At 40.3% G+C, this 24,965-nt stretch overlaps 1 protein-coding gene across 1 annotated transcript; it reads right to left on the reverse strand.

Annotated features, from left to right (window-relative positions):
* Positions 1-350: 350 nt before the first annotated feature.
* Positions 351-20,569, reverse strand: MAN1B1 (mannosidase alpha class 1B member 1). Its single transcript, XM_075717095.1, has 13 exons — positions 20,423-20,569; positions 18,003-18,111; positions 17,204-17,340; positions 16,143-16,303; positions 14,331-14,440; positions 12,871-13,056; positions 9,948-10,096; positions 9,117-9,305; positions 7,888-8,078; positions 6,820-6,940; positions 3,850-4,047; positions 3,414-3,545; positions 351-2,535 (listed from the first exon to the last, which is right to left on the reverse strand). Exons 1-13 carry the CDS (start codon positions 20,567-20,569, stop codon positions 2,332-2,334), a joined length of 2,034 nt encoding a protein of 677 aa, XP_075573210.1. The 3' UTR covers positions 351-2,331.
* Between the last annotated feature and the right edge of the window lie 4,396 nt (positions 20,570-24,965).

The following is a 24,965-nucleotide window of genomic DNA, read 5'->3' on the forward strand; positions in this document are numbered from 1 at the left end:
CCATTTGTAGAGTCAATTATGTTAAGACTAGTATAAGACTTCAACAACAGAAGATTTTTGGTGAGCATTTATATGTATTCCACTTTCTAAGAAATCTCTTTGTTTCCTCAGTAGGGCTGCTGTACAGGTGAAACACCAAGCTTTGGAAGTTTTACAATCCATAGCAAAGTCATTAATTAAGGGTTCAATACTAGCTTCAATTGAAGGCACAATGCCAAAACAACACAAGTCAGTAAGGCCTGGTTAGTCTCACCGAATTTATCTTTTTCTTTTTTCCTTTTTTTTTTTTTTAAATCTCCAGTTTTAAGCCTTCAACTTTTAGCGAAAGCTCAGCTCCTCAGAAACACAAACAAAAACACTGAAGGTGTTTCCTCCCACATTTCAACAGCATTTTCCTTCTTTGTTGTTATGTCAAAGAAAACGAAAGTCTTGGGAGCAAATAATTTGTGCAGACAAAGGCTACAGCTACTAGATTCCACTGCACACATAAGTGAGAATTTCCAGGGTTACTGGTGACATGTGAACTGGAGGAACATTAACATTCTGCACAAACTTGTCACATCTTGCAAATCCTAGGGTCCCTTTGATGACAGAAAAAGGTGCATTTAAGTAATTTGTAAAATTTCTCCATTTCCATAAGCCATCATTAGTACATGGAATGATAAATATTCTTTAAAAGACTTTAAACAGTGGTCCCAAGGGTAACTTCTGACTCCAGCAAACAGAATTAATCAGCACAAAACAAAAAAGATGCATCTTACAAGTCAAAGGTTACAAATACTATAACATACACATACCCCTTCAGCCACTAGAAAATTAACCATTACAGTCAGGTTTAATCATTTCCACTTAGCAGCCCTAGATTTAGAGGGGGCCGTACCTCACCGTCACTACCACGCAGCTGCATACCTCCCGCCACTCCCATTAATGTGAGGGGAAAGGACATTTTGGTGAGAACAACCTCTTTAAGAAATATGAACAAGCACATTTCTGAGAACTTATCTGTGAATACAGGACTGTCCAAGTAGCTACAAAACCAAAAGGAAAAGCACTACAGAAAGCTGATTTCCAAATTCATGTTTTAAAATCTATTTGCATATATAAAAATGAAAGATCCTAGGGCTCCCATAAGATTCTTAAAAAGAACTGGGTGTGCTTTGTCTTCAAGCAACTGAACAGATTTCACTAATTCTACTGGAACCTGGAATTGTTGTAATACATTTAGACTGTCTGCTTTTAATACTACTAATGAAAATACTTCTACCCAAAGTACTCCTAAGGAAAAAAAATTGAAAATTTCTCTACAGTTCAAAAAGTGATAAATAACATGAACTTTGCTGTACAGTTGTAAGCTTGTTTTGAGTCAAACACCTTACAGTGCAACATCTGGACAGGAAGGGACAGAAGGAGGCTGACTTAGAATTATACCTAATGTGCTCACAAGCTTTCCCAGTGCCCAACCTCACAAAGCAGCTTTCAGTCAGAATACCTGAGTCTAACTGATGCAAATAATACATAAAAATGCATGTGTAGTTTCACTTGCGTTTCACATTATCTCCTGCATTCCTGCAGATAAGTTAAAAAACTGTAATACCTCTACAAAATTATATACCACTTTGAGCCAAACCAGCAGCAAATTCTTTTCCATCATTCATTTCAGCCACAGCTTGAACAGATTGTTCAAAGTGCTCTATAAAACTAAGACACTGTACAACAGATGCTTTGCTGCCACTTCCTTCTTTTTAACGTGATGCAGCATAGCTCGGTAGTTTGGAATGAGATCAGAGTATCAGTAGCAATACTGACAGCTTTGCTTCTACCTGGGACAACGTTACAGTTCTCTGTTTATTCCACTTACCACCTGAAACACTATACATTCTTACGAAGGAATGGCACTGTAACCAAGTGTTTCAGTGAATCCAGAATAAACCAGAAACCTGTGGGCTTATTCCTTCTCTCCAGGGGCAATCCTGTGCTGTAAGACAACTTGCTGCATTCCCGATATTTAATGAGCATTTAGTAAGACTGACATAAGTGAGTTCTGGTTCACCAGAGCCCTGTGAATGTCATGGTCGACGCTACAATTATTCTCTGAACGTCACCATCAATACCAGGAAAACCAGCTTAGTATGGCACAGCTTGTCCATCCCAGAACCAGGGATTAGATTTAAGACTGACATGACTTCTCCAAACCAGAGATGCTTTCCCAAAAGTTTTGTTTGTTTGTTTTAAGCCAAAAAAGGTGCAATATAGCATCTCTCCTCAAACCCTGAAAAGTAAAGTGACTTGAAGATAAAAATGCCACCACTGGAAGGTCTACTGACACCCAGTCTATGCTGGCACCCAGATAGGGAGTGGATGAGCTTCTGTGTTAAATACATATTTGTCAAGGTTGATTAAGTCTATGTCATCTGAAAACAGCAGAAACATGTATTTGAGTGTTTCCCCAAGGAAGAAGCTCTCCATCTTATCTCGTGGCTCTGGATTACTGGGATTCTGGACGTTGTTAATGGAAGTATAGCCACCTGTAGGAACCTGTGCCAAAAAAAAGCAGAAATTTTGTATATTTTGATAATTTAAAATAAATTATTTTCACTTCTTAACATCCAGATGCAGTTGGAGAAAATAAGCGCTAAGAAACAGACCAGCATGTTTTTCATTTCATACTTGTTTTTCATTTACATATAAAACTTCAGCTATGAAAAAAATCTCACTACATTTTAAAAGAAACCACAAGAATAAAATGAAGCAAAATGTCCCTTTACACTTAATTTAAAGAGCTATCACAAAGAACATCCCCATAAAGTTTCTGGACAAAGGTACAGAAAGTAACTAGTACAATTTCTACATCAAGAGTTGGACGAAGTACCGCAGCTATTCTCTTAAGAACAGACCATGGATATTTAATGACCACTGGCATCTAGGCCACGCTTTTACAGCGTATCAGAGTGATATCTCCATGAGCACTGTAGTCAGAATGAACACAAAAAACCCTCTATTAAAGCATTAATGCCATTTTGTGGCAATTTTTTTTTTTTTTTTTTTTTTTGCAACTTCAAGCAAAGTGTTCTTTCAATCCAACCAGGTCCTTCTCAGCTTCTGAATTCTAAAAAAGATTGCAGTAGAGATTTAACAGCTTCCAAGATGACGTAGAGATGCTTTGGTGGTCTGCATACAGCTTCTGCATTTTACTTTTTAACCAATGTAATAAAAGTTCTTTCCCTGCATGTACTAAGCAGCGTATCACAAACTGTAAGGCACTGCATGAACTGAATTTTTCTGTGTGTTCTTACGAATTTTCCCACAGGTATTTGATGAGTCTTAGAAAGACAGTAGGTTTCCAAAGTTCTTGTTAGAGAGCAAGTGAGCTAATAAAGTTCTTACAGAACATGGTCATTATAAGCTGACCTTACCCGTGCATATTTATTGAAGTTCTGCAAGATTTCCCAGCCCCAGTCTTGGTATTTCTTATCACCGGTGAATCTGTACATATAAAAAAGGCTTTCCACAGTTTCTGGTCGCAGTAAGTTGTGCCTGTCTGCAGGCTGCAAGAGAAAAAAAGGAAAGAATAATTCAGACATGGAATTTCCTCAAGGACACATGCAGGAAGAAAAATAGTGATTCCCATCTCCATCTACTCCAAAGAATTTATTAGGCATAACTCGGCTTCTAAATACACTACAGGAGTAATTAAAAACAAAGGCTAGGGTACACCTAGAAAGTGAGGCAGCAAAAAACCAAGTTGCTCCACAACAGAGCACATCACCAATATCCAGCTGGGAGTTTCAACAGCAGAATAGAGATACAGAAGAATCATCAAATTATAGTTTAGGCCAGCTATCTGTTCACCTTGATTTCCACATCTTTGTGGCCCTTTTGTGCATGAAGATTGAAGTGTACGATCTCCGGACTCAGGCCTGTCTCTACTTGAGCATACATCTGGTAACAGGTTTCTATAAGGGCTTCAGCCAATTTCATATGATCAGCAGTCAATCCGTTGTGAGCTCCCAGTGCCAAAGTACCAGGCAAAAAGCAAACCAAGTGATCCTGCAAGACAAGACAACTCTTACTGTGGAAAAAAATTATGCAACAGGTATTTGTGTGTGTGCCTCTCTTTTTCCCTATGTGTGGGGTTTTTTGTTATGTGTCCCATCCCCTCCCCTCCTTCTTCAAAACACATTTCAGGTACTAAGAACTTGAAGGTAACTTTTTAACAATCTGATGTAATGTAGCATGAGGCAGGCAGCATTCTTACAGGGACACACTAATTTGGAAAATGTACAAGACTGTTTTTATGTCAAGTGTCTGAAAACAAGGTCTCAGGTCAGGGCAAGGGGAAGAGGGCAAGGGGGAAGAGAGTGTCTTTTGGTTTACCAGAAGTACACATTTCACACCAACTCATGAAGGGGGGTGGGCAGAATCACCTAAAGGTTTCTCAGTGGAGACACCTAAAGGGACAACATAAGGGACAAATCCATCATCTGAATTTAATTTTACTCTTAAAATGGAACAGAGATGGGAGTCAGCCACAGAAAACAAAGCTTTGGAGAAGAGGGAGAGGTCAGCTGAAGGAGATTTTCATTGCTCTGAAACAATCACCTTAGTATTATTGTAAGAGAGACAACATTTGCAGAGATCATTAGATCTACTGATACAACTGGAAAACACTGATAAGCTTTCAAGCATACTTCTGCCTGAAAGCTTGTCCCTTTCTTGCAACTTAGTTATTTGGGGTAGTAAAAAACTACTACCCCTCCCGGCTGTAGAGCGCCGAAAATGCAACAGCATCATTTTTCTAGAGAGTCTGGGATACAGCTGGCTCCCATGCCCACCACTAGCTCTCCTAGGCTTACTCTCTTGTTTACAGCCAGCTGGATGCCACAGATACCAGGCACCTTGAACAAAACATCGTTGGCTCTTCATGTATGTATGGAAGAGCGGCACCTGAAGATGATCATATGAAGAGCGTTCCTGCTTGCTTTCCCAAGACAAAGCAGCAGCAGCAATGAAAGGACTGCAGGGACATTTCTTTCTTAGTTTTTACTTGCTACAGCAAACAATTTGTTCAAAGGACAAGAGGAGTGGTACAACTTCAAGAACTGTGCAACACTTGTAAACAATCAAGATTAATTTAGTTAACTTTCCAATAAAGCTCAATTGTCAAAGTCAGTTGAACACATCAGAAAACAGGTTGTTGGTTGCCTAAAACTCTTCTCCAGCAAAATTCAATTTGCAATACAAGACTGACTGTCCTCCTTCAGGGGCTAATGCACTACTGATACTGTGAATGTAAGAATTACAGATTAATGTCACATACAGAATTTCAAATGATTCTTACCATTCAGAATGAAAGCTCAGGTCTCATCACCCAAAAACATAGTAAAAACACTCTGGTGCACAAGCAGCACCTGTATGGACCTTTAAAAGCTTTGTCCAGTCCTAAAGGAAATGGTCGAGGGTGGTGAAGGTCAACATAGACATAAGAGACGAACATCCCCCACTTTTCCAGTTGGCCAGGGTAAGATACCCGTCAAGCCTTTCACCCAATAATAATTGATTAAACACCAAAACTCTGACTCCCTGAAACAGAAGCAAGTGTACTGACACATGCAGAAACCTAAGCCAAATCTATCTGTCTGAATTCAATTCTGTGATATCTTGGGATGGGGAAGCCCTCTCTACCCAAAACCCAGACTCCAGTCTCACTCACAGAAGGTCTGGAGAGCCCTTGGGAAATTCAGATGCAAGAAGCACATGCTGAAAAATAGAACTGAACATCTCAAAAATACTACATCGAGAAACCAAACAAGTCAAAGAACTCACGAAAGATCACTTCAGGTATTGAAAAAGTATGCATAAGGCTACACATACATTAATAATACACCACTCATATTAAAAAAAAAAAAAAAAAAAGCCACACACACATACAATACCTGCACTTAAATGAAATCTTTAACTAAAAGATCTTAAAATGCATTTTAAATAGTATGGATGCACAAATTAAGAGCAGGGAGTTAAGATCAATTTTACCTACAGCAAACAGCATACTGTTTTACTCAATAACCATACATGTAGGAAAAGAAACAAATGTCATGAATGGGCAGAACTCTCAAAAATTATCAGATTTTTTTTTTTTTGACCCAGTAACACAATATTAGATCACGTGCTTCTGTGGAAGGTAAATCTGAAAAGCCAGGTGTGCAAGTGTCCATATATATTTTTGAATTATGGAAAATAAATAATAATATTTATATTTTAATATCATAATATTATGTTATTATTTTATTATTTTTATACTTATATTAATAATTTGATGTTTATTGATAAAATTTATGTTAATTTTATATATAATTAATATATGTTAATATTATATTATAATATAATAATAAAAAATAAATAAAATAAGCATTGCCTCAACAGTTTCAGGCACTGGAGTTTTATGACCAAAACAGACAGAAAGAAAATTTGACTGCAGCACCAAAATGTTCAGTCCTACAGAAACATAAATGGATTTACTAGAGTAACTCAAAGAGAAGGCCCCTGGTTTGCATAGGTGACTAGCATCTACAAACTAGTTAGTACTGCCATCACACTGGCTATATATATATATATATATATATAGTCTTGGCTTTTTTCTTTTTTTTTTTTCCCCTGGGTTTTTTTTTTGGTTGGTTTGGTTTTCTTTGGAGGGGGAAAAGGGGAAAGACAGCACAGAAGCTTTGCATTTGCCTCTCCATAGACTGATTTTTTTGGGGGGGGTGGGGTGGTGTTTTTTCTGTTTTCTTTTGTTGTTTTTTTAAATGCAGTTGTACTTCTTACCATCTTGGCACTGAAATGGCCGTGAGCAAGCTCTCCTACAAAAGTAAGCTTCTTGGGTTGTGATCTCTGAAGAAGATGCTTTTTCACTCCTTCTATGGCTCTCATATAGTCTTCCAACAGTCTGTGAATTAAAATCATTCCCAGTTGGCTCACATACATGCAGTTAGAACACGTTTAATCATAGCTGACGTTCAGCATAATCCTTTTGAAACCTTTATTTTCAGTCTAAAGAACAATATTTAACCAAATGTGAAAACTGACAAAAAAACCCTCGAAGTCAACATCAATTGGACATTAATTAGTTATCACTACCATGTAGCAATATTGGGTTTACTTTTCAAGTAAACCCTAAATTTAGGTATTAAAGAAAACATACCCCCAACTCTGTTTCTAGGCAGTAACCGGACTTTATTTCAGGAATCCTCAGAAGTGCAGTAACTGAAATCACAAAAAATCTAGGCTGGTAAGGACCTTTTGGAGGTCTCTACTTGCTTATCCAAGCAATTTTTTAGTATCTCCATCCAAAGATGTAGTAGTATCTCCATCCGAAGATGGAGATTCAATGACTTCGAGCAACCTTTTCCAATGTTTGACCACTCTCATTGTGAAACATTGTTCCCCAGTATTTAATTGGAATTTTCCTTGTTTCAAAGTACTTTTCTGTGGAAAAAAAACCTGTTGAGTAATTCCATTCTGAGGCTCACAATTGTTCATGGTCCCAAAGACAACTGTTCTCCGTTTACAGTGCGGTATGGCTTGAAAAAAGCAGTGATGCAAACTTTCTTTGTAGAGATGCACCTGCTCTGTCTGTAATACTCCTCACATCTGATGTGCTGAGAAAGAAAAGTTTTCTGAGGAGAAGTTTTGAGACTAAGCCTAACTCTCATGCTGTTTTTACCTCAAGTTACCACAGGTCCCTCTTGCTTGCTTAGCTTGCTTTTAAAAACAGTGATATTTTCAGCTGACTGTTGGGCGCACACATTATTTTTCTTTAAGCAGCAAAATACAACAGAAAGTTTTAAAGCGCGCATAATTCTCACACCAATATGAGAAGTGGAAAGAACTTACTCATTTTCTTTTTTCCCACCCTGAATCCATTGCTTGAGCAAATACTCATAGTAGCTGTCAGCTCTGGCTCCCAGAGTATAGACACCCAAGTGAGTGAACTGCCCACTATTGGTGTTTATGAACATAGGCACTAGTCCATCATTTTTCCCTGAGAGGGTGTGAACATGCTTCATCACCTCATCTACAGCTTTCTAAAAGAAAGAAAATAGCAAACATAAATTACAGGTATAAATGATGCACAAAACTGTGGCTAGTAACTTCAGGCTGGTAACAAATCTTTAACTATTCTTCCTCAAATTAGCATCAGGGGCATCCAGTTCAGCTCATGCAATATATTAAATACTGGATTTCAAACTTGCTGACTCTCAAAACATGACGTTCTGGGTACATTTAAGTACTCTGAATTATAACTATTTCCTTTCCTTCAAGTAAGCCCACTCAAAAGCCAGTACTATGGCATGGGACTATGATCTGATTCATATTTGCAAAGTAGAAGTCCACCTAAAATAACAACTATATGATGCATGCAATAGCTAAAACTTCTTCAAATAACTGCACTCCTCAAAACTTGAGCTGTGGACACAGTTTAAAACAATAAAACAACATCATCAAACAAAAAGAAGAGTGGAAAAAATATTCTTTTCTCTGGAATTATTTTATTTCAACTAACTTTTCCTTATACTTTGACCTGCTATCAGACCCTTATCCAGTGAGTCACATTTTAGTTCCTCGGATGGCAACACCAAGGTTTTGTTCTTTGCATTTAGATAATGGCATCAAGAAACCGCACACAGAATTCTAACAACATTAAGCAAGGCAAGGTTTCACAGTCCCCTGTTTAGCTTAATATTTTTTTCAAAATCTGACAACCTAGTGTCAAACAAAAAAGTAAATGATAAAAACTGGGGGGGTGTCGGGGGATGGTGGGGGTGGTGTTTGGGTTTTGTTGTGGTTTGGTTTTGGTTTTTCGGTGTGGTTATGGGTTTTTTTTTTTTTTAATCAAAAGCTGTTTCTGAGGGAGAAAAATAATTATTCACTTCCACTACTACTTTTTGGTATTTAAGAAAATAATTGGAATTACTTTGTTTCTTTTCCTTCCCTCATCTAGAGTTCCACAACTCATTTAATGTCACTTAGAGACTACAGAGACCACGTGTATTGATGGAGAGTCAGTGGTGGAGCTGTAGAGAGGTGGAAAAAGAGAAAAACATCGACTGATTCTTCCATACCTGAAATTTCTCATCTCCAGTGAGACGAGAGAGCTCCCTAAACTCCAGCTGAATACTGGTCACCTCTGCCACAGTGCTGTCAGATGTCCAACGAGGTGGATGTGCAGTGCCCCGGCCAATGTTGACATCAGAATACGGTATCTTGGAGGGGGTCTTGAATGCTGGCATAAGCCTGTTCCCAATGTCTTTCTAAAGAAAACCAAAGAGTACAGGACAAAACAACAAACAAAACAAAAAATAAATATATAGACACACGCACACCCCTTTAGATTTTCTTTCACCAAGCAGACAGGAAAAGAAAATAGCAGCTTATTTTTAAATGGTGCAAGCAAGCCAAGAATTAAAAAGGGTCATGGATTTATTCATAGTAATGACTACAGAGTTTCTACCTTGCTCCTAGTATTGCATGCCTCATTTAAGTCTGCAATCCCTCTGCAACGTGATGTAATTCTGAAGTCATTGACTGCATCTAGCTAATCTAAAGAGGTGGCTGATGCTGTTAAGACACACAGGAAGGATGACAAGAGACAGCTATTACTCTTTGCAACCATTTATTTTGTCTTTTGTTTCATGAACTTTATTATGGTCAGCGCTTCATCAACAGAAGAACAGACATATAAGAATACCTGATAAAACACAGCGAGGCTCTGAGGTTATCCAGAGAGCAAAAAGAAGCACAGGCTTAAAAGATTAATGGTAAATTTCTTTCCCACCACTGCAAAACTGAAACTGTTGTAAAACAGCAACATTTAACTTTCTGATAAATATTCCCTCAACTTTGTCTAATATGGAATACATAATCCAGATTCATTTGTAAGATTAGTCACTCACAGCTTTTTCCAGGAAGAGGCTATCTCCGGAGAGATGGTAGGTGCTCAGCAAGCCCCCCAGGATACGAATAGTGCTCTCAAAGAGATTCACATCCACATTTTTATCAAATACTAAATCGTTTGCTACCCATTTTCTCGCTTCTTCAAATTCTGCAAAGTATAAAAAGTAGTTCAGTTATGAACTTCTGGCATGTTACAACTAGACTAGACACATTAGCAGATATCCATGACAGTTACTTATATCTGTCTACAGAGATCATAATTTTAGGTGGAAAACTAAAGTGAAGAGCATATGTTGGGAGAAGTTTGACTACCATTGGCTTAATTCTTATTCAACATGCACCACAGATGCATACAGACAGAAATACCCAGCAAAATAAGAAGTTCCTAATAGTCTAAAAAAAAAAAAAAAAAAGAAGAAATTGAGGAATTCTTTATTAAAATAGTCCAGAAATTGAGATCTTTTAAGTCCATCCATTTGACTTGTCAGACAATTTACTTATACTTCCACAAGAGCCTTCTGAACTTTTTAATTAAATCTTTTTAAACCAAAGCTGTTATCTACCAAGATAAGAGATAATGGCTGTTAACTGAAAATGTTAACACCTTTAGTCTAGCAATTTTAGTACTGCATCCAGCTCTGGAACCCTCAGCACAAGAGGACATGGAACTGTTGGAGCAGGTCCAGAAGAGGGCCACAAAAATGATCTGAGGGCTGGAGCACCTCTCCTATGAGGACAGGCTGAGAGAGTTGGGGTTCTTCAGCCCGGAGAAGAGAAGGCTGCGGGGAGACCTTATTGTGGCCTTTCAGTACTTAAAGGAGGCCTATAGGAAAGATGGGGACAATCTTTTTAGCAAGGCCTGTTATGACAGCACAAGGAGTAATGGTTTTAAACTAAACGAGGGTAGATTTAGACCGGATAGAAGGAAGGAATTTTTTACAATGAGAGTCATGAGGCACTGGAACAGGTTGCCCAGAGAGGTAGTAGAGGCCCCATCCCTAGAAACATTCAAGGTCAGGCTGGACGGGGCTCTGAGCAACCTGATCTAGTTAAAGCTGTCCCTGCTCACTGCAGGGGGGTTGGGCTAGATGACCTCTAAAGGTCAACCAAAAGCATTCTACGATTCTGTGATTCTAATGTCCTGGGGAGCCTGCCTTACTTTTACTTACCCGTAAAATCCCAACAGTCTGCAATTTTTTCCCCAGAAACAAAAATGGTTGTTTATCATACTACTAATTCAAAAAGGAATGTAGAAAAAGCCATTTTAAATTCAACAGTCAGCTTATTGGCAGCATCACTCAATGACTGCTTTTGCAGAGGGTCTAACTCCATGGTGCATGTGAGTTCGCTTAACCTTCACTGTTAGAGGCATGAGCTATCTCAAAGTATTTCACAACTTCAGAAACTCCTGCTTGTGAGCAGGCACAAAAGAACAGTTTCCCATAAGTGGAAGGTATTCCACAGGTGATTAACTCTAAAGCAAAAGGATGCCTCTGTGTCCTCACGAGAAAAAGTATCTTGGATGTTGGGTAGACTGAGAAGAACCACAGAAAAATCTCTGCTGTCAGATGTTAGCACTATCTAGCAGTGCAACAGAAAAGGTAAGGTCCTCTTTCACAGAAGCATTAGCATTCATCATGTTATAAGAAAGACTGACAACCTCCAAAAGAACTTTCATTTGTTATTCAGAAGAAACTCCAGGAGCTTTCCAAGGCAATCAGCAAAAGAACCGCTATAAAATACGAAGAAGCTTTCACCAAGAACCCATTTTCAACACATCTAAATTACTAATAATTTATTTTAAAAGCTCTGTGCAGTTCACAATTGAGTTGGGGGGGGGGGAGGGGGAAGGGGAAAGGGGAGCAGCACACCATCAACTTGATGAAACTTCAAGATAGCCTGCTCAGGCCTAGGGCTGCAAACACATCATACAGGGTTCTCATTTGATTTAATATTTTACACAAAAACTTCAAAGGTAGAAGAACCATGAAAGACTTTCACATTTATTGTACCGTTACTAGCAGCTCTGTTCTTCCTATCTTGACACAAAAAAAATTGCATGACTGGTAAGTTTACAAAGGCGGCTATCTACCAAGGTTAAATAGATACAGTTCCAGAATTTTTTAAATACCACTAAAAAAACCCCTGCACTACAAAAAAAAAAAAACCACAAAAAAAACCCAACAAAAAAACCCCCCGAAAAACCACAAAACAAACCCAAACCAAAAAACTCTTAAATACTCATGAAGCAAATTTTTTGCAACAGAATTGCAGAATTTTTGGCTTAGTTTTCAAAATCTGTTTGAAAGTTTTCTAACAGTCACTTCCAGAATAACTGTGAAAACATACAGACAGCAGAGCAGTTCAGGAAGGAGGTACTGAACACTCCTTTTCCATCCATTGATTCCTTACAGAAACAACCTTCTTAAATCCAGATATAGAATACTGATACTAGCTGTCATAAAACACAACCTAGGAGCTTTCAGGCTAACTACCTAAGAACGATGGGTAGAAGGCCTACAGTGGCTGTATAATGGTACAAAGATAGCACTAGGGTTTTAATATGGAAAGAAAAATCAGAAGGCTTATTAATACATTCCTCAGTTTCTAGCAGATATATCCGTTGTTATGAGTAACAACAGAATATTTTTTTCTGGCTCAAAATTCTATTCCAAGAAAAATGGTATCCTTTAATACAGTTGGGTTTTTTTTAAATATTTATTTTTATACATATTGGTTTGGGGTTTTATAATATATATTAAAAAATATATAAAATATATATGTATTTACCCTCACAGGAAAACTAAACTTATTGGCCACACATAATAAATGTTTCCTTCAAAGAACTCTGAACATGTACTGCCTGAATAGAAAATAAGTAATTATTTTAGGGGGAAAAAATGGGGGAGGAAAAAAAATTACCTTCTTTTAAGCCTAAAATCCATATGGTATCCAAGGCGTCAATTAAGGTAAGCCCAAGTCCAAACCACTCGTTGTAGGACTTGGACAAAGGCTTCAGCTCATCATGGCCCCAGGCAAAATCCTTGTATCCTTTCCATGCATGGCGGAACGCTTCTATCACAGCCATCTGACGTTCGTTTATGGGCACTGCAAAAGGAAAACAGCACCTTGCTCAAGACTTCTGCAGAGGAGTTATGCAGCTATACCAAACACCATTTTGCTGCATTCCACCCAAAAGAAACTTTCTTCCAAAATAAATTATCAGTCTAATTGAAAAACCATCCTCAGATTATTCTTCTCAGTACAGCCTCTCCTCTGCAGAATAACCAGTCAGTGTTTCTGGTCAGCAATTCAGCCAGGTGGAAACAGAGATCTCTCTCTGGCAAAAAAAGTCACTTCTGCAAATAAAGCCTTAAAATAATCACATGCACGGTTGTTAGATGAGTATCACTAAAGCTCATGTCAGGAAATATCAGAATTAAGATTGCTTAGATCAATGGTAATTCAACTGCTGAATACATATGCTTAACAATACAATCCTGGGCTAATTTACCACATACCATTTTTTCTTCATCTTCCCTGTCTTATTCATTGCTTTCTGCTAAATTTAAAATCAGTTGTACAAAATGATTTCTCTTGAACTTTTCATTTCCTACAAAAAAGGCAGAAAACTTACATTTTCCATCTTGGGCAAAACCATGTCTTTTTCCATGGTTCTGCTGAAATCTTTGCCATAAAGTTGAGCTTATGTTACACACCCAACATGAAAAATTTCAAGCCCATTAGCTGAAATTTTGCAAAACTATAAACAAACAAAGATTTCTAGAGTGGGAAACACCAAGCAGCATAACTAACCCCATATATATTAAGCTAACAAAAGCCAAATACATCACATTGTAACAGGCCATGTTTATCATATCAGAACTTCCTCATATGAATCCAGAAAGCAGAACAACAGGTTCTTTACAAGGACAGCAACTGCAAAATCTTCTACAGCTTTCTGGTGAGCCTTAAAAATAGTTCAGTTAAATTCAGGGAGGAAGTCACTTTCCCTGTATTTGCAGAACAAAAGGAAAACCACTGCTGAAAAAGGAAGCTGTCCCTTTCAAGCCCTCTGTCTTTAAACCACCCTTTCCTGGAGAAAAGATGGGAATGTCTGCCTCCTCCCAGAGGCTATATTTCAAAGATTTGTCACTAAAATTTACTTTCAAATTATGAAGGATAATAAGCGTGAAGGCTGTCATGGTGGAATAAGGACATTGAAAGGCTTGGATGTTCTAGGTAAATAATCTTTCCTATGCTTTTTGTTTCATTTAATTAAAATAAATAAGTACATAAAATAGATATGTCAGGGAAGGAATTGCGTAACTTCAACCACAAGAGTGAACAGAAATAAAAGCATCATTAACTGTACTATTTACCTGGTTCCTTCTGGTCTTCAGCTACCACAGATGAAGGTTTTTCTGGTTCCTTTATTTTACTAGATGGAGGTTCAGTGCTTTGGTCAGGTTCTATCACTGCTCCTCTCCAGCTGCAAATACAAGGGATTCTAATTGATACTTTGATAAAACAAGCATTGGATTTCGTATCGAGGATCAAAATAACTATGTTGTCCATTAGATAATTTTTCTGCTCAAAGAAAGTAATTTGCACCAGAGAAATTTTACTGGATTAAGAAATGTGTCTTACAGGCTCTTGGAATTTCATTAAATATCTTGGCAATGGAATTTAATAAAGAACTTCTAAAAAGAATTAAAACACCCGAGAACACTGCATGAGAAGTATTTTGTTATCTACCAGTTCTGAAATGATCATAGGAGCCACTAACACTAAATAGTACCACCCAAATGATGATCATAAAAAAATCATGAATAAGCACAAAGGACTAGCCACTTGCTTTACTACCAAGGGGTTCACAAGCCTTCCCTACCACCACAGGCGCATAAATGAGTTTTTACAGGTTTTTATTAAGAATCTCCTGAAGGAGAAGTCTTTCAGAATGGACTTCAAGTCAAGCCAAGTTCATATCAAGATCCAACAATCTCAATCATGCTGTTTAATATATAGATATGTTGCCTCTGAGTTCATGATATGCCTCCTAAGGGAACCAGGCTTACAGGACCTTTAAAGTTTATGTTGTTTACAGTCAGCTTACCTTACGACTTACATAAATCCCATCATTTCATTTCTTACTTACATTCTTTAAATTTGTAACTAGTCTTCACTATGCTTTTATTGTTCTCTTAAGTTCTCCTGTTACCACCCATTTAAGTCTATGAGTTATAGCATCAGCACAGGAATAAAACACTTCAAGTCATTCTGAGAGATTTCAGATAATACCAACAGCCAAAATGCTGATGCAGGCACAGTTCTGATGCTATGATCAGCTCAGCTGTGCCGGCGCTGAAAAGGACACAAACATATAAAAAACTCAAGCCTAGGCATTCCAAATCTTAAGCACCTCTGCTGAACTTGTAGTAGTCTTTTCTATATCCAAGTTACATCTCTTCAGTTATTCCCAAATGAAAAGATTTCAATCAGTAATATCTTGGGGAATAACTTAGTATAAATATAATCATAGCAGCATAGACCCTCTGTAAAAGGTATTACTATATCTGCATAAGGGGTCTTTGAACTGTATGGTTAATCTTTTGTAAGAAAGGAGCAAGCATATCTTGTACAGTTATATGCATGCAACTACATACATGTCTATGGCTTCTGCTACTTCAGCTTGGGCTTACTGTGTTTAGTGGCATCATACCCCTAACCAACACTGACACTGGTATGATTTTCCAAGTCTGGTCCAGGACAAAGACACTTGTGACAGTATTATTGTATTGATACTAGTACATTAATATTTACTACAAAACAAATGGTGGAAACCTACAGACACTAAGAATTCTCCTGAGTATTAAGAATCTCTAAGTGCATTAGAAATACAGACAGCCTTGTAGGGCTCCAAATCCTCTGCAGTTCAACGATGCAAACAGTAAAAACAGAAAAGCTGCACAGTGCTCCCCCCTTGCCCCTGCCAAGCTTTTAATTGTGCATTAAATAAATTGGCCTATCAATATCAACAGCTGTCAGGCCAGACCTGAGAACAAATATATGCAAGGAAAGAAATCAACCTCAGACAAAGACAACAAAAAGCCCGTACAATTTTCACTCCAACATCCAATGGATCTTGGCAGGGGCAAGGGGGGAGCACTGTGACTTGACGGAATCATTTCTACCTGATAACAGATTTCTCCGTTTTCTCTTCTTTATCAGCCTGGATGGGCTCTTCTACAACAATGCTGGTATCATGTCGGGTCTTCAGCCTCCCATCCCTCCATGGTGGCTTGATCTGAAGATTGGAAGGACCACGCCGAATATGAGGCAGTTTTGGTGGCTTCTGAGAAAATAAAGAAAAAAACAAAACAAAACAAAACCATGTTTGGTATGTTGCAGAGACGGTAAAATTTCAAACCATAAATCAACAGCATTCCAATGTTAAACATAAACTTCAGAGAAATCTTATTTTGATATTGTATCAGCATGCAAGTTCTGCCCTGAATAGACGGTATGCTAAAGAATTTGGGATTTTTGTTTGTTTTAAACTTTTGGTAAAATTATCCAGTTCTTAACTTTACACTGACAAATTAGACTACCTCTGCTGCTACCAGATATAAACACAAAGCACTGCCAAAGGATTGTAAAGATATTTGATTCCATTTTACTAGGCACAGTAAATTTTTATTAGAATTAGCAAAAAGCATGCAAAAAAAAGATTACACAATGCCAGTGTTAGATAATACCAAGAATTACCATACAGTAATACATGTACATTTGTGCACAATGAGGGAATGATTTAATACAAAATTTTCATATTGATTAACTGGAAATCCCAAAATTCATGGGGTAAATACATGAAGACCAACACAGTAACCAGTATTCCTCTACTCCACTAATCCACACAGTCAGTTCAAGTTTCTTTCCTGTCGCATCCCCCACAAATGTAACCCTCCAAAAGCTACTAACACCTGTTCTGTTTGCTGCTATTTTTCCAGCTACTAGAAAAGCTATTCCAATTCAGTGTGACACTGACTGTATCCTATGTCTCACATTCAGCCATGACTCTATTTAGGCTCCTCATAACAGCAAGACTGACATCCAGAGCACTCCAAGTCCAAACAAATTAATCACAGCAGGAAAGTGAAGCCTCACGTAAGAGGTCACTGTGACCTGAAGTCTTGGCACTCCTAGGTATATTGGTGGTTAAGAAATAGTACACTGAACATTTAAATAACAGTACCTGCGATGAAAGCTCTGAGTAGTCGCCAAGGTTGGCATCTGCTTTCTGGGGTGCTGGTAGAACAGCTGGATTTGCCAGCTTTAATCCAGGAATTTCAGGTTCTGTTCTCTGATCATCCAATGATTTGTTTGTTAGACCTAGACACACAAAACTACTCAGCACAAGGAATCAACAGTTTAGGTTCCAGCTAGAAATTTGTAACAGTTTGCTGCATTCACATACTAGATGCACCTCCAAAAAGTGTTTCCATTCACAAAACATTGATAAACACACACTAATTGTTAGATACAAAGTGTCTTTTGGAATTAACACTCTCCATAATGTACAAGGAGGCTCCTAAAAGACACATGCTTTTTTTAATTGCTATTATTTTAGCTTCTCAATACAGGCAGTAAGATAATATCAAAGGTAAATGTGCCTTCGTATTGTAGAAAAGCTTGGAATTTCTAATCTGATGGAAAATCAAAACCAAGAGAGGATTATCTTATCCTACTGTTTAGGTTTGGGTTACCAATATCTACATACGAACATAATAAAAAAACCCCACAGCCTCCAAATCTCAATCAACTAAACCAAAATGTTGCTCTAGTCAAGATATACAATGAAAAGGCATATAAAAGTATTTCCGATGAAGCAGAAACAAGTCATTGAAACATGTCACATAAAATCATCTCATAACTGCGCTTTAATGGATACACCCAGTCATTGTCAATAAGAATTAAAACTAGTTCTAAGAACTATAACAATCTCTGAAATATAACATCACATTCCGGTATTCTGAGCTATACAGAGCACATACTTTTCCACGGTTCCCCCATGCTTGCGTATGAAATGACTCCACAGACTGCCAAGAAGGCAAACAGGAAGAGAATTACACTCCGCTGTAGTCGAGACAGCTGCTTCCATTTCTTTAGGAGAGAAAATAAGTAAGAGGAAGAATATTTAGCATGCCATTAAGAGCCTACTCAGTCAAAAATAAACTCTTATCAGTTCATTCAGAGCAAGAAATGCAGAATTGACTAGGTTTAATGTTACCCTCTGTTTCCAACTGCAGACACCTATTGGTTATTTTCCTTGATGACAGAAAATAAAAATATAATACACTAGCATATGCCACAGCAGGCTCAGAGAAACATCAGAGCCACTTGCTGCAAGAACCTCAGAGACTGCCAAGTGCCAAGATTCCAAGAGAGCATCACCTACAGTGCACTGACTTTCATCAGAGCCTTCACTGGCTGACCTGTGCATCTGGCCAGGTATCAACTGGGGAATAAGCCAAAACCCTCTTTCCTCCCTTCTGGATGGGGAGGTACTGCAGAACATACATGCAAAATAAGAAACAGAAGAAAGTGGTAGGAAAACTAAAAATGTTACTGCAGCAAAGAAGAAAGGCTCAAAATAAGCTAAGTACCAGTCACTGGACAAGAAAAGCCAGGCACCCTACCTCTGACAAACATACATGGAACTGTCACACAGAACAGGTCCTGGCACCACAAATAAAGTCACCAACCCACAGCAACATGAAAATGAAGTAAACCAACAGAACAATGAACAAGACAAAACCATAGCGTTTTCGAGTTTAGTCCTGGGCAAAAATGTGGTTTTAAGACTGAAGTATATACAACAAAATCACTAAAAGTCAGACAGCAAATGCTACATCAGCCTGAGAAAGAAGTTTCCTCCATTTAGAGAGAGAGAGCAGTTGGAGTTAAACATTAACTGCTAAACTACCATTTTGTTAGTTTTCCAACAGTCCTACCAAAATTCACCAGAGCAGCACTTTGCTTCTAATTACTGGTTTTAGCGTACAGAGAGGGCGCTTCAGTGCCAATGCTACACTTGAGAACAACCTGCAGTTTCCTACAAACCACTCTACACCCCACCCATAGTCCTCATCCTCTTAATAACAACCTGAGGCTGCAAATGTTTCAGTGAAGAACTGTCAATGTGCTCACACTGCCAAGCCCCACAGCACGCATTTGCTGTTTTCCTCCCACACTGCTGACAGTACGGTAATCCTCTACACCCTTCCCTACGCACACAAGATGCTGATCCCACTCCTTCACCTTTGGCTCTACCTGCACGGCCAACCATCAATCTCACAGCCAACCAATCATCTCCCAGTTGCAGAAGGATGCTTGAAACACAGCAGCCCTGTGTTTCCTCAGGGTAGGACAGGAAAAGAGACTATGATGTCCTGGGATGGGTAGGAAGGAGGCACAAAAATACATGAGGGCATTCACCACCATCTTACTTTTTTTTGCTGACAAAGAATAAGGATAAATGGAAGGGTGAAACATCTTGTGCCCTATCCCCACGTTTCCCTAGCTGTTAATAAGAGAGAAGCTGCCATACTGTGTCCCTAAACGAGTTCTTCATATGCTTCATCTGACCACCTGTAAAGCCTCTATAGGTGGCTATACCTCATCTCCTATCTGCAACAAAGGTTATCTTGTCCCTTTGACTCACACTTTCCCACCCTGTCTCTCCAGCCCAAGACTCACACCTCTGGTAAAGCTGCCTGCCCACTTCCTACCCCCAAGCAGACAAGAAGCTCACTTCCACACAGCTCTTCTGGAGACACCTCTTCTCACACTCAGCCTTCCCACAGAAAGCTGAACCACTCCCTTTACTCTCCTATAGCAAAAGACAGGGCTCTCCCTTCAAGCCCTAAAATACAGGGCAAATACACGACAACCAAATCTAACCCCCCCTCCACTCCTGCCCAGAGAGTGCACCATTGCCCCCCAGATACCCACTAGCAGAAGGCAGGATTCCCCTCAAATGCACAGCGTATCCCCCTGCCCCAGCTTTGTTCACAAAAATTAAGATATGACTTAGAGCACCCTCAATCAGCCTGCACTCCACAAATCCCTACCAGGTGGGGACCTCCCACCCAAACACTGCTCTTCTCAGACCCCCAGCCTGGGGCCACCCCTCCCCAAAGCCCAGGGCATCCCCATCTTCAAGTGCCCACAGCTTGGAATGGAGGGTCCCAAGCCAGGTCCCCAGGCCAGGACCCCCAACACACAGTCCAGCTGCATCCAAGCCCAGGGACACCGCTCATTGCCCACTCCCTACCGCCCGTCCCTTCCCAGCCCAGCGGGGCTCCCTCATTGCTAGGTGCCCCCTACACCCAGCTCGGGGGTACCCGCCACTACCAGCTCCCCATCCGCTCCAGGCCAGGTCCTCCCCTCACGGCCCGGAGCCCGCCCTCACCCGCCAGCAGGAGCGCCGCCTCCAGGCCTTGCTGTTATTGTAGCCGCCGGCCCCCACCGCCTCCTCCGGGCTGAGGGTGACGGAGATGAAGTCCCGCCGCGGCGGCGAGGCGGCGGCGGCAGCAGCAGCAGCAGCCGCCGAGTACATGGCGGCGCCTCAGGGGCCGCAGCCCGCTCGCCCACCGTCCTGCGCGCCTGCCGCCATGATCCCGCGCCTCCCAACACAGAGCGGACGGAGCGGCCGCTTCCGGGTGCCGCTCTAGCCCGAGAGCACTTCCGGGACTCTGGCGGCCCTAGCAACTGCCGTGCCACGCCCTAGCAACGGCGGCCGCAGGCCGCACCGTCCCCCGCCGCGGAAAGCCAGGGCCGGTACGGCGGCGAGGAACAGACAGCGGTGCGCGGCGGGAGCGTGGGGGCTCGTCCTCCTCACCGCGGGCAGGGAGGCGGCAGCCGCGGCCCTCACCGCCCCACGCAGCGCTGGTGCCGCGGGGCCCTGCACCGCCCACCCGCAGCAGCCGCCGAGGATGCCATGGGGGGACGCAGCTCTCGGCGTGGGCTTGTTCCGAGTCTGAGCAAAGCCACCAGTCATCCTGGCACGGGACCTCTTTCGGGCACAGGGTTCACGGTGTTTTGGGGCTGAATTTCTTTCACTCTCTCCCCTTGCTGTCCCTTGCCTTAGCTACTCTCACCATGTAGCCAGGCCCTGCCCAGCGAGGACTTTAGCTGCCTGAGTGGGAAATGAGACCTAGAGAGAGGCTGGGAGCCCTCACTTTTCCTCTATGTTGTGAAATTATAATATAGAGACCAGTCACAGAAATATTGGCATGAAAGAAACATAAGTGGAAATGTGCGTGTGGGAGGTCATCAGGAAAAACAACTCGACCACAATTAACAGAAGGGCCTGCATGCTCCCACCAGTTGAGCTGAGGAAGGTGCAGCTCCCATTCAGCTTGGAGAACCATGCTCTGGTAAGGCCACAGCACCAGCCACGCAGCAGAAGACACTGCACCCTGACAAGAGGAGGATACACCACAGACACCATTGCTCCTCCTGCCAGCCGGCCAGGAAGGTGAGCACAGGAAAAGAAAACCCCAAAAAACCTGCTGATTCCCAGAAGTCAGAGAAGAGCCATCTAATGTCATTATCACCTGCCAGTGAGAGCCCCAGACACACATTTGACAGCTGGCCTTCCTCATCCTCTGCATCACATGCACACAGTCCTGAGCAGACAATGCGGGAACACAGGCCTGAGAGTAGACAACTGAAATCTGTTAGAGGATGTGTATGAGTGGGTGAAAAGCAACTTATGTGTGTAAATAAACCCTTCCACAAGATCTGGCACTGAATTTTGGTACTCAGCAGGATCCACTTCTCCCACACAATTCCTTCCCTCACCTGCTTCACCACAGACCCCCAGCCCTTCATCACTCCCTGTGCAAAAAGAATCATAGAATGCTTTGGGTTGGAAGGGACCTTTAGAGATCATCTAGCCCAACCCCCCTGCCGTGAGCAGGGACAGCTTTAACCAGATCAGATTGCTCAGAGCCCCATCCAACCTGACCTTGAATGTTTCCAGAGATGGGGCCTCCACTACCTCTCTGGGCAACCTGTTCCAGTGCTTGACTACCCTCATTGTAAAAAATTTCTTTCTTATGTCTAGTCTAAATCTATTCTTCTTTAGTTTAAATCCATTTCTCTGCATCTTCACTGGGGCAGAGGAGGGACATTATCAGTGGGTGTAAAGGAACAGGAAGACCACTGTTTAGTGAGGTACATATTCAGAGTCACAATATGACTGTGGTTTTGTAATAACCATTACTTATTATGATTACAAACTTATATCAGGTTTGTAGTCCAACAGGAAAAAGAAAGTGTTGAAGCAGCCATGGACTACTGCTTTAAGTGCTGGCACTGAATTCACCTTCAGCTGTGCCTAACTATTCAGTTAACATGCATCATTTGATCCTTTAAATTTGGAATCCACCTCACACTAGATTTCCAGATAAAACTGAAAATTGGGTGTTTTTCTGAACAATTCATGATTAAAAAACTAAGCAAGCAAACAATTCTAGTAGATATGAGCACTCCACATAAACAAGCAGAGGAACAATTCAACAGAAGCCTGAAGCATGCATTCATTTTTAGTATTTATTTTCCTATCACAGGAAACTACTGATTCATGTAGCTTAAAAACACATTAAAAACCTCAGCATATGGGTGCCAAGAGAGAAACATAGGGTGAAAGAGGTAAGGAAGAATATCTACTTCTGATCTTTGCTGGGTTCAGCACTAAACCCCCAACAGGGAGGACAATCTGTTATTTGTCATTACTAACTTCCCCTACTGATTGTTCTATAAATAGAGCCCTGTTTAAAAAGTGCCTGTCAATGGGAAGCTGAGCAGAAGTTGCACCACAGTGAGTGCTCATTACCTATACAACAGCTGTGAAAGCCTGACTCGGATCCAGATCACTCAAAGCTACTTTAAATAAAAGAAAACCACACACCACCCACAATTAAATTCCCTCCCCTTGGTAAACTGAGTTGAAAAGTCTGGGGGGAAAAAAAAAAAAGTAAACAGGATTGCAGGCAAGAACACTGTCTTCTGTTTTCTGATGAAAAAATACATCCCACAATGTCAAACCCCTTCAGGAATTACCCTCTGCTGAGTTTCACATCCCCCTGTATGCCTGAAGCATGGGCACTGCAGCCTCCAGCCATGCCATCAGTGACATCTCAGTGTCCTGCAGCTGTGGTGACAACACCCATGATGTGTAGGGACAAAGACAGTAAGTGTATTTTCCTCATGAACAAGAAACACAGACACACAGAAATCACAGTAACATCTTTATTATAAAAATGCTTAGGTGTCCAAAAGTTTCTGGAGTACTACAGGACCTCGCTTTGTTTCAGTTACTTTTTTCATTCCAGAATGCATACTAGAAGTACTTTGCAACATGCAGAACAGATTTTTTTTTTAAATTCTCTCAAAATTCTTTCTATGTTCCAGTTTAAAATGTGAGGAGTTGTAGAAAAAAACCCCAACAGACAAGGCATTTAGCATTCTAATTCAGCTGCTTCTTGAAAACAACCTCTAAAAACCATGTCAGCAGCTCAGTGTACACAAGATTAAAGCTCACGGGATCTGAAGTTTCAACAGAAAAAGCACTTCAGAAAGAGCAAAAGAAATATCCTTTCTTTATAGCACAGTGCAATTTAAAACAAGTGTGTGCCTGAATCGACAAGCAATACTCACAAAGGTACAACACAATTTGTTCTCAGTTAGAAAACTTGACTGACAGAAATGGAATGACCCATAGAAACACTGTGCGAAAAAAATTACAGATCTGAGTATTTGTTTGAGAACAAATGCTTCATTTATACTAAAAATGGGAATTATGATTGCACATGAAAAATGAGGTCATCAGAACCGTCATTAGCTGGTTTGCATGTGCAAAAGGCTCACTACTTACGTGCATGCAGATACACTTTATACCAGAAAACTCTGCCATTGACATTTAGATGCTTTCTTTGGAAAACATGAGCCTACTTACAAACTGTATTTACTCTCAGAGCCATTTTTATACTTCCCCAACATTCTGAATACAGCTTCATGTCAGAAATTACAGAAAGCCATGTAAGTTATTTAAAAGATTTATGCTTAATAAAATAGCATCAGCAATTCCTCAGTAGAAGCAGATGCATGGAATAACAACATTTCAGATGAGGCATCTTCCTCATCAACTTCCTTAACACCTGATTTAGGGTGAAAGTATAGAGTGCTCCTCAAGTAAAGGCCACCCAGCAGTGCACCTGAAGCATCACGAAGGGTAAAATGACTTTGGTGTGCTCGGCACAGGTTCTACAGCAGGCAGTTGCCTGGCATGAGCTTGCTTGGGCAGCGTCCAAAGGCTGAACAGGAGCAATCATTTGTGGGTCACAGCCACCCTGGGGTCCCTCAGCCAGAGATGAGTTCACATGCTACATATGTTCTGGCAATTAGCATCCTTAATTAGCTGACACTTATCTTTACATTATGGTTAGTAATATATTTAAAAGGAAAGCATCTAAAGAATTATTTCGTAAGTGAGAGAGTGCTGGAAAACTACCTGGCCAGAAACTGTAGAAGCAGAGGCTGGTGTTTTACTGTATACACTGGTCATGCTGGTATTAAGTCTATTTTTGGTTTTGGTTAAGCATTAAATTCTACCATCAGCATTTGTTCCTCTTACTGCTTTCACATAAAGAGGTCCCCTTTAAGGCATATGGTATATATTAAACAGAAAAATGAAAAGTAAAATAGATGTTTTTTTATAGACAGGAAGAGCAGAGGGTTGTTGTGAAAAAATTTCTCATCATCTTTTTTTTTTTTTTTTTTAATTACAAAAAACAGGTCACTGCACCTGTAAAGAGCAATCAGTCTAAACTGCATATTTACTTCTGTTTTCTTGGAATGGCACCAGCAAGGCTAGATACGCAAACTAGTTTGTTCTGCTTTGGAGTCCAAACCTCAAGCAATGCTTATGCACAGCAGCATCCCTACCT

This window comes from Pelecanus crispus, chromosome 9 (assembly GCF_030463565.1).
Source record: "Pelecanus crispus isolate bPelCri1 chromosome 9, bPelCri1.pri, whole genome shotgun sequence".
Lineage (NCBI taxonomy): Eukaryota > Metazoa > Chordata > Aves > Pelecaniformes > Pelecanidae > Pelecanus > Pelecanus crispus.